The following is a 13,109-nucleotide window of genomic DNA, read 5'->3' as shown; positions in this document are numbered from 1 at the left end:
TTTGACTCAGGTTTTTTTTTTAATAAATTAATATCATTCAAAATACAGTGCCAGAACATGATGCAGCTGAACATGCTAGTATGATCCGTCATGAAGCACCTGTGCTCATGTAAGATTGGCGGCGCTCCGCTACTGCTAGTGGTTCCTGGGATTCATGCCAGAGCAGCACTACTGAACTGCTCTCCTGCACAGAGTATTCCTGGGGAAAAAATTTGTTCCCCCCCAAAAAAACAAAAAAAACAAAAGAGAGACAACTAAGGGATATCTATACACAGTCACACTACAGTAATGCTTGTTATTAAATTAACAAAAATAAAAACCTGGTTAATCCACACTATATCTTGGTTAACATTGGGGCAGGGGGACATAAGCAGCAGGAAGTAATATGCATGAGCCATTGTTTCTGAAATACAGAATGTGGAACTGTTTACTGAGCAAAAGCTCCACACAGACCCGCACTAGGTAGGGCTGGCAATTCTTACTGCAAGCCCAGCAACGTAAGTTCACACCTGGCAAACTACCAGCTGCTCGGAAGACCTGTATTCTAAATAGACAGGTATAAGTTAGTGAAAATACATGCACCTAATAATAATAAAATAATAATAATAATACAGCTTGACTGAGCCTGCAGTCATTTTGCCCTGCATGTCACCGTAAATTGGAAGATCTACCCTTCCTACCACAGGTAGATCCATGGGATTTGTTTCTCTCTTTACATGGCATTATTATACCAACACGGCTGTTGTGTAATAGGTGTAGCACATTCCATTAGGCCACACAATCTATAATAACTAGCACATACAAAGATTTCCAGAACTCACTCAAATATAACTGGAAGATACTTTGAGCAATTAACATACCATCCTAGAAATAGAAGCTGCTTTTGTGAAAGTTTCCTGAACTAAAAGTCTTCACAAGACCAAAAATTTAGACAATAAGCAGATGCTTTAAGCTTGCAATATACATACAGATCCCATCAGCTACCAGAGGGATTGTTTCAGATTATGGAAGCATATCTGCTTATAAATTCCACCGATTTACACTCAATGGCCACAAAATGTTAAATAGGGCATACATACAAGACAGCTTATTGTTTCATATTCCAGCCCTGTTCTCTCAAAAGAGTTTTCATGATAACCAGTTATAGGCATGCAGTCTCTTAATTTTGGGAGCTATACAGGTGGCAGCGTCAGCATCTCTCCATCAATCTCAAACTCATCAGCTCCATCTGGTGAAAAGAGATACGGTGGAGGCTTCCATGGGGATTCTTCAAGGCAAGATGGATATAGCTTTCCCACAGTGCACCGAAAGTCTTTCCCCAAATCCCAGAGCACCCGTTCAGATATATGCTGGCGCAAGAACCACCGGTCAAGTTCCATATCATACTGGTAGGTGGCATACTTCGCTCTCTCATTCATGTGGGTTTCTCGTATGAAGACACATAAGGAGTTGGAAATTACAACAGCTCTGACACACGGGTCAGAATATCGTTTGGCAGGGATGTTGGCTGCCATTCGCCATTCATTTTTATTCACATCATAAACTTCCACAGTAACGGAAGACCCATCTACAGTGCTAGTAGGGAGTCTTATACCAGAGTTGCTGCCAACGTGCAAGCCTCCGATATAAAATATTTTATCCCCAAAAGCAGCAGCCGAAGCAAAGCATCTACTAGTTTGTCTCATAGCCATTTCAACCCAAGCATCTGACCTGGGGAAGTAACAGTACATCAGGTTGTGTGCCATTACATAAATGCAGTTATGAACAGCAACAGCTGTACTCCATTGCCACGCACAGGGCAGTGGGCTTACCATTGTCCATTCATCTCTCTCAGTATCATACCTTTCAACAGTTCTCCTGTTGAGCTCTCCACCTACACTGTCTCCTCCAATTGCATAGATGTGGCCTTCACAGCAAACTAGGGATGGCTTTATACGAACAAACAGCATTGGACTCTTTGGAAACCAAGTGTTTTGTTGGGCATCAAACCAGTAAAAGCAATTCACAGTTCGGAAGGCAACCTGAAGTCTGCTCGTTTTACTGTGGTTAGTTTTTGCATTTTTCAACGGGATCTGCCCCCCTGCTATATAAATATCATTATCAGGAGTTACAAGCGTCCCAACCTTATGCAAGTCAGCAGGAGGGCTGCAGAGCTTGTAAACTTTTTCAGCCTGTGGGCTGTAGCAAACTGAAGAGTAAAGACCACCCGGGTTTTCAGAAGCAGCTTCAATGAAGATCATCATTTCCTCTTTAGTCATTCCAAGTCTTGGTTTAAAAAACTTCGGCATAGATTTATATAATCCTTGAACCACTACCGATTTATCGTTCGGCGGTAAGCCTTGAAACCAAGCTCTTTGTGTAACTTCAGAAAGCGCATCAATTCTTATTTGGCTAAGAACAGATGACAAATACTGTGATCGAGATTCTGTGTTGTATTCCAGCCATAACATAGCAGCTTCACGAACAGTTTCCTCCTTTTCCACATTTAAGTTGTCACTACTCAAAATATCTATCAACAGATCATGTGAGAGCTGCATGAAAGCCTCCTGGTGGCATACAGCTGTGAACTTGTGTTCTACCATTCTTTTAGCACTCTGTTTTAACTCCTCACAGCTGAAAAGATCAGCGAAGCTCAACAGCCGCACACAGTTCTCTGCATTTATTTTTTTAATTAAGTATTCTCTGCAACGATGTAACACATCTTCTACCTGCAATAAAACACAATGCAACGCTTACATTAACTTCATATTTAAGGTCAACAGAAAAGAAAAAGAAACAGGAAAAGAAACAAATCTCCCTAAATTTCTATAAAAGCAACCTCTCCTTAACTTATTCTATGTTTAAGATAATATTTTATTCTCTTGCCATTTATGGTGTTTTAAATGTGTATTCTATACTTCACCTTCCTTTGTAATGTCTTATTTTGAAATCTTTAAGAAAATATTTTAGTTTCCTATTAATTACATTGCTCTGACTGTATATTTTGCATTTGAGTTTCTTTTGTAATGCTTTATAGTGTAAAACTTTATTTGATGTTTTAATGTAGGTTGAAAACTGATTTGAGATTTTTTTCTTAAAAATATAAAGCAGTATAGAAATGAAATGAAATGAATAAACAACTTCTACTGAACAAAGGTGAAGGGATCGTTTTCAGAATGTGCCTAAACATACTGGCTACAACATACAATTGTTCACAAAAAGGAAAGGGAGAAAGTGCCCCAGTTCATCTGCAAAGGCCAAAGTCTATTGGTTACTGAAGAAACTGACCATCTTTCAGTGATCAGGGGTCTTCCCTATTTATCTCTGTAGATAATAGGGAGAGAGGTTTTCCCTATTGGTGGTCAAATTGTTACATACCTCAAAACAAAACAAAAAAAAACCCCTGCTTCCCCACCTCACTAGGTATCAGACAGCTCCAATCTCTGCAGGGATGGCACTGAACAGAAAAAGCTGAATCAAACCTTCTGCTAGTTCACTGGCTAATACAGTCGTTCAACTGTTAGCTGTAAACATCAGTCTCCAAACAATTTCAGGTAGTAATGATGTCCATAACAAGGCAACAGATGCAAATCTGGGAGGTTCCACTTCCTTTTACTTATCTACTGCCCCTTATCCTAGAATGCTGCAATGTATTCAAGTACCTCTAGATTATCACTCCCCTTATAAGCTTCCTCAGTCTCTTGAGATAATCATATAAAAAATTCCTTTTCTGTAGTAGTTGTACAATGCTCAGTTGTACAATGCTCTACCTAGGGAAGTTCACCAATATCTCTTCTGTGTTGTGCTAAGACATTATTTTATTATTCCAGGCATGTGGGCCTTAAGGTGGTGTACTTAGGTATGTATCTGGCCATTACTGGGAGGGATATTTGTGTTTTATAATGGCTTCTGTGGCTGAACACTTTTAATGTGTATCATTATTTTTAATTGGTCTGTTATATTGCATTTTGGTTGTAAAGAGATTAACAAATTAAATATATAAAATTAATTATACTGCAAATTCCCTTTGGAAAGCTCAGGACAGTGAATGGCTCCCTGAAATCATGAGTAGCTAAACTTTTGTGGCCTGGGGGACCCCATTCACCATTGGCCACCCTTTGAAAGTGGCATCCATGCAGGACAATAGAGGAGTAGGGCTAATGTTTCCCCTCTGCTCAAATGATCAATCCTATGACCAATCACCCCTTTCTGAACACTGGGCTCCGCCCAGTGCAGCACAACTTAGTTAAATTGTCATTACCAAAAATCAGCAGTCTTAAGGGGCCAAAAAAATCAGCAGTCTTAAGGGGCCACATTAGTCTCTTAAATTGAGGGTTAGCTATCCTTGCCCTATATGAATACATCAATTTTACATCTTAATTCTACAAGGATGTAATGGAGAGCAAACTCATTTGAACCAAATAGAAATAGTTTGTAATTAGTTTATAGTAGCACCATTAGGGCAGAAAATGCAAATACTTCCATGGCAGTTTCTGTTAAATGTAAAAGAAAGTAAAAAGTTAAATATTCAGAAAGATACATTTTTTAAAGGGTCTTAGAAAAGTTAGCATATAACATTCCTACCTGTAAGAAGCAAGCCGTTTCATAAAGCTGTTCGACTGTAGTGTCACTTATTGCCAAATTACCCGTGTATGCGTAAATTATTATGATTTGCAAAGTGGCTGCATCCACATTCCTTAGATGGACATGCGTTTGCTTGCTTTCACTCAACCCACTCATAAACATAGCCCTGAAAGATAAAACAAAATACATTAACTTCTAGCTTCTATCTTACTTTCTCCAACTCTTTGAAGCCTGGCGCTGGATAAAATTCAGTACATATAAGAGCATTCAGAACTATTAAATGGTTCACAAAGGCTGCATTCCAAGGATTGGGATTTCACACTATTTACATCCAGTTTCATGGATAAGCTACTGTCCAGTTTGTGTGCAAATGGACTCCCTGATCTTATTGAGGTACAAATCAGTTTAGAAAACATATTAATAAATGATATATATCAACTTCCTCTGTGTTTAGGTTACATTAAGCAGATACACCATCTTTTTCAGTGTATAAGTCTATGTTTAGCTAAATTTGCTTTAAAAACAGTAGTCAAAAATTGGTGGTCATCTTATACGCAGGGGTGTATACACAAGGGTTTGGGTTTGGACTCTGGTGTGGGCAGCATGGGCTCAAGTTTGTGTTTGGGCTCTGGTGCAGGCAGCCTGGGCTTGGGTTCAAGCTCTGGTGGGGGCGACCCGGGCTCAGATGGTCTAGGCTCTGGCAGCAGAGGCTCAGATTTCTTCATTTTGGGTTCAAAAAAATAGGGGTTGTCTTATACATGGAAAAATATGGTATGTAATCTCTCCCATAAGAGCAATGCTGACTGAAATCCAACCATTCTGCCCTTCTTTAAAGTATAAAAACAGTTATTACTTTCGAAATCTCCTGTTTAGAACAACTGTCAATGGTCAAAATCTTTTTTTGGTCAAGCACATTCTGACATCAGTCAATGGCTTGTAGTAAGCACCAGAACACTTAGTCGTACATACACAAAATTGCAGATTCCTGTAGTTAAAACTAGTTTCATTTGAGTATTTCACACTCATCTGCAACTTTCTAGTAATTTTAACTTCGTCTTTCACCAGAGACACACAGGCATAAAATTTAAATTAGTTTGATGTTAGTATTCCTTGAGTAGTTCCATGTTACTGGTGTGAAAATCATTTCGTTTTGGGACAAGTTTCAAGTTTTCAAAAGGTCTGGAATTGCCAGTATGTCTTGGTACACATAGCACAACTGAAAGCCAAGAGGAGCCACTGATACTGTGCTTTTATTTTTATTTCATTTCATTAATACTCACTGAGATATCAACCATACCAGAAGTTTCAAATACACAATGGAACAAAGCACATGGAAAATGCAGCATGTCCCAACATCTTCTACAATATGTATAAGATATTTTTATTTATAAAGATATTAGCTGCACAAGTTATTTTGCTCTTGTACAATAAACATCACAGCAGATATTGAGCCAGAACTCTGGGCATATTCCCCATGGTCAATTTGCACTCGAGCTTGCCTAAGTCTTCTAGATTAGTGGTAGCCAGCGTGCAATGCTTTCTGTAAATTATGGACCACATACACATGGCAAATTGTAAACAATGATTGATGGAAGTTGCAGTCCACAACAGCTGGAGGGCCCCACTGGCTACTCCTGTAAGTAGACTGCACTCTTCTCCCTAACCTGCCATGGAATAGTGGAATCATGGAATAGTGGAATCATGCTCTTATTTCATGTGAGTATTCTATTTCCATGCCTCCTTATTTCCTAACACACAACAGAGCAATGGGATTTTGCACGCATGTGCACAGACACACTTTAGATCTGTCCACACTCAAATCTAATGCAAGAGGGGCAGTTGTCTCTCTTCCCCCCGCTCAAAAAAGAAAAAAACTTTGCAAACCTCAAAACTAAAAAGAAGAAAAACCTCCTTCTCCTTCTGTGAAATTGAGCTGGAGACATTTCAGACCTTGTTTTCATTAACCAAGCTTCCCTCCATAATGCAAATGTCATGTTTGGCACCCAAACATCACTCTTACAATAGATATTCCACACTTTGTGAAGCCATCAAAGTAGTTGCACATCCCCGTTTAGCTATTCCACATCCACAACTCCATTCACTTCAAATTACCCAGTAGAACCATTTTAAAATTATATTATATACTGTAGTCTTAGACATAAGAAATGAACAGAATACATTTTAATGGAAGAAATAACACTACTTTAATCACATACCTGAAGTAAGAGCTGCATGTAGCAAGAACCATCTTATGGCATGGGAATTCAGTGCCCTCAACAATTAAAACAATGTCAGTTAGCAACTGCTGTTCATAGAACAACTTTAACTGCTCCAGTAAGGATACAGCATATTCCGTATTGATCTGCCTTTCTTCCTGGGTAGACATGATTGCATTCCATTAATATTTCCAGAAACAGGTTATAGAAGCCACTTTACTTCAGCAGGAAAGAGGTCAAGCAACCAATTTTTGAAGAACTCAGAAGAAACTACAAGGGATATTTTGAATCCTTTGCTAACTTTATTAAGACATTCAGCAATGATAGATTGGACTGTTGAATCAATACTTCAGATGGCAACCCACTCCTTGGATGCAATAAACTGACTTGGTGTCCATCCGTTCGCCTGAGACTTTCAAGAATGACCGCCAAGTTCCTGTTCAGATTTCCAGTGATGCAGTTCATGGGCAAATGAATGCAATTTGTGAGGTAGATTTTCTTGAACCATCTCTCAATCACTTGAGACTAGAAGAGAGAAAAAATCATGTCAGCAATTTTTCTAAGCCTGTTCTACCATTGTTCTGCCTAGAACATTGTTTGGTATGCTACTTTAAACCATAAAGTTGCTGTTATGAAGGCCATTCATAAATGCAAAGACTAACAGTGAAGAACACATTTGATGCCTTCTCAACTCCTCTGATGATTTAAGAATGCCCAGAACTAAAATGAAGCATTGGATAGGAGTAGCAGCGCAGAAATGTTATTAAACCCATCTATTGTGGTCCTAAACGGTCCTCCCTCTCCTAGTACTGGCAATGTCTCCTTAATAATTGCAATAATGGATCAAGTTTTTGTCTCTCTTCACAATATTTAACATGGCCACAAATGTCATTGGACTCTGGATTTTATCTATACCACAGAAGCTTTGTGATCTCTGTGACACAGTAAACATTTCTCTAATTCTGTTTAGGCTAGTTGAGAGGTACCACCTAATTTCACATATTTAACATTATTTGAGACAGATTTCAATCAAGATGAAACTACATCTGCAATGTCACATTCAAGTATTTTAGTTTACGCACGTGGCAATCCTACAGAGGGAGCTATGACCACTTCCTATGCCCTACTGGCTCATTACTGTCAGACTACCTTTTCCCATTCTTTTTGACACACACAACCAGGCGTCATGTGGAGAATAGCTTTCCTATCCCAGTTTCTAACACTGGTGGAGACAGAAAGGGTGGCCCATGTTTTTGCACTGGGTAATAGAGATGCTATGAGAATCTCAGCAGCCTATCCCAGCTGTCCTCTCTGGTTCAAGTTTACTCCAACTGTGGGGGAGATCGCCACCCAATGTTCAAAACTCCCATTGTTCTAGGCGCATTTTGCGACAGGGAATTTCATTAGTGCAAACAGTTTCTGAGCTCTGGGCGCAGTGCTATGCCGAAGATTTCAGATTAAAACTGCAGAGTGGAAGGAAAAGAGGACCTTTTTTTGTCTCCCCGCTTCCAGCTACTCTCCGAAGATTGGAGAAAAGACCCTCTTAAGAATCTTAGAGGGGTGAGCAGGGAAAGGACTATACTATGTGAAAAATTGACATAATATTTTAGCTGCAGTTCATTCAGTTTCAGCTTTGTATTCTTGTTATAAAAAAGTGTGCCTAGACATTCAGTTGTTGTGCCCATAACCTAGGTTTAAGGTGCCATTTAGCTCCTGACTTTTCATATCTCAGTTTCTAATACTGCCATCACCACTGAAAAAGTGGGACTCACTGTCATGGCAAGCCACTTTCCAATTCAAGGGTAGTGAGCAGCTGGTTCTTTTGTTGTTGTTGTTTAGTCGTTTAGTCGTGTCCGACTCTTCGTGACCCCATGGACCAGAACACGCCAGGCACCCCTGTCCTCCACTACCTCCCGCAGTTTGGTCAAACCCATGCTGGTAACCTCGAAAACACTATCCAACCATCTTGTCCTCTGTCGCCCCCTTCTCCTTGTGCCCTCCATCTTTCCCAGCATCAGTGTCTTCTCCAGGGAGTCTTCTCTTCTCATGAGGTGGCCAAAGTACTGGAGCCTCAGCTTCACGATCTGTCCTTCCAGTGAGCACTCAGGGCTGATTTCCTTAAGAATGGATGCGTTTGATCTTCTTGCAGTCCATGGGACTCTCAAGAGTCTTCTCCAGCACCATAATTCAAAAGCATCAATTCTTCGGCGATCAGCCTTCTTTATGGTCCAGCTCTCACTTCCATACATCACTACTGGGAAAACCATGGCTTTAACTATACGGACCTTTGTTGGCAAGGTGACATCTCTACTTCTCAAGATGCTGTCTAGGCCTGTCATTGCCCTTCTCCCAAGAAGCAGGCGTCTTTTAATTTAATAGCTGGTTCTTAGCCTGTTCCTAATCAAGATTAACGTTTCCCCATTAAACACCAGCAAGGTCTCCATAACTTGAAAGCTAAATGCTTTCAACCTTTGCTTATACTATTTGTTTTCTAGCAGTGATGTGGAGGAGAAAAAATTCCAGTGCTTTATTTTTCTGTCAAAAAATTTCTCTTTTTTAACTTCATTAATAACAATGGGTGGATGCCAACTACAAATACAGTATTAGGCAAGCTTGGCAGTTTCAAAGTTTTTAGCTTGTTTACTAAATACAAGTAGAACATACATACTCCTTTGATTCCCTCCAAACATCCTTCTTAAACCATAGTACTAAGGAAAAAAAGAATACCAAAGCTCAAATGTAGCCAAATACTACTACTCCTAAAGTCTTGGAAATACTTCTTTTATTAGAACTATACTGTGACAGCACCAACTACTGGCTCATGCACAGACAGCCACTACATCTCTAAATCTCTTCTGGGAGTTCTGTAGCCTAACCAGTTACAGTACATCCTATCAAAACTTGTACACAATTTGGTGGCTTCATTTCAGAAACTTGTCCAACTTATCTCTGTCAACACAGCTTACATTTATATAATACACATTACTACTTTCCCATATCATTGAACTTATTTTGAACTTTTAGACAACATTTATTTCAGCTACTCCCATACACCTACAAATCTAAAATGCTACTCTTTCAACCATGTCTTAACAAGGCTGCTCAGCTGCACCAAACTTCAGTTCGGATCCCTTTGTAATACCAAATGACATCTTTTCTGATCACTACCATCACCAATCACTTATTCTTATGATCCATGCTATTTCTCTAGAAAAAGAAGTGCTGGTGCTCACCCTGAACACCTCCCTTGTTTCTCATAATGGCAACAGTGTCCACTTGAAAGGTGCCAGAACTGAGTTTTGGCAAGTTCTGGCTAAAAAAAGCCCTGTTTGTGGTTTCTGTAAGTATTATACTGGCATACACTTCAAATGGCATACACTTCAAATTTCCAAATAGGATGACTCTGCAAGACTGAACTCTCCAACCTTCAGTCTTTCAGATCAAGAGAAATCTGATTTCTAAACAAGAATTGCAAGATGTTATAAATCACACACACAATCCTATTCAAAACTATTTTTCTTTTAAAGCCTATATACAGAACTGCACTTTATATTATTTTTATTAAAAAACCATCATCTGAAATTAAGCTGTATGAATTGTCCTTCTGATCCTCGGTTATTAACCCAGCCAATAATCGCTGTTAAAAAGTAAGATATCAAATAAAGCTCAATATGAATTGTAGTGCCAGCACAAAAACACATACTATTGCTGAAATGTGAGCCCCTGGGAACAGCAATAGAACCAGTCACTAAACCTGGCAAAATTAAGAATGCCAAGCAAGCCCTATGATGCCATGCCCACTCCCTACCTCCCCCCACAAAAAAATTCTTGCAGCAACAGCTATATCAAATGCACAATATATTTCTTTACACCTCTGCAAACACTGAACTTGTTACTTCAACTCAGTAGTTAAAATTTGCATCTGTTCTATGTAGAACAGGTGAAAAAGTAACCTGATCACCATTCTCAAAACATTACAACCCAAACATCCATTTACATGCCAAGTTCACAATGCAACTATATAATTATGCCAAGCCAATATAAATCATCATTAAATTTATGTGTGTGTGTGTGTGATTGAGATTAAAACCGAAGAAGCAAAAGGAGTCTGTTGCTCAGTTTCAATTAAGTACCTCCATTTCAACATCATTAATTGTAACTTTACACCTACAATTCATTTTTTGGGGAGGAGGGGAAGGGGAATCCCATCCTCACTCTCTCTGCTAAGCAACACCAACCTCTTTTTCCGCTAGGAGGCTGTGGTGTCAAAAAAAACACCCCACCTGCTTTTCTCATCCTGGGAGGGGAACAAGGTGTGTTTCTAAATAGCAGCTCTGTAAGGATGACCACCCAAAACCAGTACAGTGGTACTTTGGGTTAAGAACTTAATTTGTTCTGGAGGCCTGTTCTTAACCTGAAGGACCACTTTAGCTAATGGGGCTTCCTGCCGCCACTGCACGATTTCTGTTCTCATCCTGAAGCAAAGTTCTTAACCCGAGGTAATATTTCTGGGTTAGCGGAGTCTGTAACCTGAAGAGTATGTAACCTGAAGCGTATGTAACCCGAGGTACCACTGTATTTTTATGCAGCGGCGTCAGGATGCAGCAAAGCAGACACCCTGACCATGGCTTCACCTGGATGCGATGCTAAGCCAGGCCAGGCCCACTCATCAGCTTTCACCTCCACACCCACCACAACACCCCTTCCTCCCCAAAGCCACGCACCCCCCTCCCCGAAAGAGAAACAGCAACCCCTCCGCCCCCCCCCTTCTGAACAAAGACCTTGGGCGCCCGCTGCCCAGAGCCTGACATTGGAGGCGGCAGGCGCGGAGGATGCGCCGCTGCGGCGGCCCTGAGCGGGGAATTCCGCGGGGCTCCCCCCCCCCCCGCCCGGAAGCACCGACTCTCCAGTCGCGTCGCCGCGTCGGGGGGGGGAGTCGTTCACGGCGCGTGGGCCCCCGAGAACAACACACCGACACAAACACACGTCGCTCCCGTAGCTCAGGCGCCTCACCCCCCCCCCGCGGCCTTCCTCCTCCTCCTCTTCTCCCCCCATCACCGTCCGCGGAAGCCGGTGCCGACCACCCTCAAGCCCGTCATGAAGGAGCCCAGGCCGCTTCCTGAAGGCGGTTGTCCAGGCCAACGCGTGTGGGAGGGGGGGAGAGAATAGGAGTCTATGACGGATTTTGTTTTTTGAGGGGGGGTCGCGCGCGTTTCCTGTCACGGAAGGGCCGGCAGAGGCCTAGGAGATACTGGAGGCGGCGGCGGCCGCTCGCCATCCCTTCACCCGCACCCACAATACAGACGCCCCTCACAAACCTGCGCCACCCTCTCCCCTCCCGCGGCGGCCGCGTCGCCGTCCTCCCCTCCTCAGGATCCTCCCGGGCGAAAAGGAAAGCGGAAGGAGGTGAGGGGGGGGAGGTGGATGGGGGAGGGAAAGGGGCCCGGGGCGGAGGGACACACACAGGGCGGCTGCGCACGCGCGGGGGGAGGCCTTACCTCGCTCTCCGCCCGCCCGCCCGCCTGCTTGCCCGCCCCGATGTCCGTTGAAAGGAGCGCAGCGCGCGCGGGCGCACCCTCTCGGCGTTCGAGCCCGCCCTCCTGCGCATGTCCGGAGGGAGGGGAGCGCGACGCGGGCGGGGGAGAGAGAGAAATTTCAGGGAGGCGGAGCTTGGGTGTGTGGGTGGGAAATGTTTTCGCGCATGGGCAGGGCCGCCTCCGCCCGGCGCGGCCTTTCTCCCTTCGTGCGCACGCGCCCCTCGCTCCACCTTACCGCCGCCGCTTCTCGGGGAAAGAGGCTCCTTCCCAGAATGCAGCGCGCTGTTTGCAGCGCGCCTTCGGGCGCCTGGCGGAAGAGGCTGTTCCCTGCTTTGCGCCCCCTGCCGGACGGCTGATGTAACTGCAGCCGCGCGGGTGCCACCTGCAAGGCGCAAGAAATGATTGTGAGAGTAGCCCTGGTGGAGAAACTAAGGAAGCGTCTTTCCTGCCCTCAGGAACACAAACGACGGTTTTGAAACCCGTATTCTACATGTACACAGTACACTGGAGAGGTGTCCCCAGCTACCCATGCAAACAGTTATAAACCCCAAACCTAATGTGCATTATTTACATTGTATATGCAGGGAATTTCCCAGTAGTGATGTATGGAAGTGAGAGCTTGGCCATCAAGAAGGCTGATCGCTGAAGAATTGATGCTTTTGAATTATGGTGCTGGATGAGACTCTTGAGAGTCCCATGGACTGCAAGAAGATCAAACCTCTCCATTCTGAAGGAAATCAGCCCTGAGTGCTCACTGGAAGGACAGATCCTGAAGCTGAGGCTCCAATACTTT

General features: G+C 42.7%; 1 protein-coding gene across 3 annotated transcripts; it reads right to left on the bottom strand.

The window, feature by feature from the left end:
• Positions 1–12,385, bottom strand: KBTBD2 (kelch repeat and BTB domain containing 2). 3 transcript variants are annotated; one of them, XM_081165165.1, is made up of 4 exons: positions 12,278–12,385; positions 6,780–7,304; positions 4,564–4,729; positions 1–2,708 (listed from the first exon to the last, which is right to left on the bottom strand). In XM_081165165.1, the coding sequence occupies exons 2-4, from the start codon at positions 6,947–6,949 to the stop codon at positions 1,173–1,175; spliced, it is 1,872 nt and encodes a 623-aa protein (XP_081021291.1). In that variant the 5' UTR covers positions 6,950–7,304; positions 12,278–12,385; the 3' UTR covers positions 1–1,172. The 3 variants fall into 3 exon arrangements, with proteins under 3 accessions (XP_081021291.1, XP_081021290.1, XP_081021292.1); XM_081165164.1 differs by lacking the exon at positions 12,278–12,385 and adding an exon at positions 12,098–12,240; XM_081165166.1 differs by lacking the exon at positions 12,278–12,385 and adding an exon at positions 11,561–11,644.
• Positions 12,386–13,109: the final 724 nt, after the last annotated feature.

The sequence above is a fragment of the Podarcis bocagei genome (assembly GCF_964188305.1).
Source record: "Podarcis bocagei genome assembly, chromosome: 12".
Taxonomy (NCBI): domain Eukaryota; kingdom Metazoa; phylum Chordata; class Lepidosauria; order Squamata; family Lacertidae; genus Podarcis; species Podarcis bocagei.
Note: the sequence above shows the minus strand (reverse complement) of the source record. Positions and strands in the feature narration are given on the sequence as shown.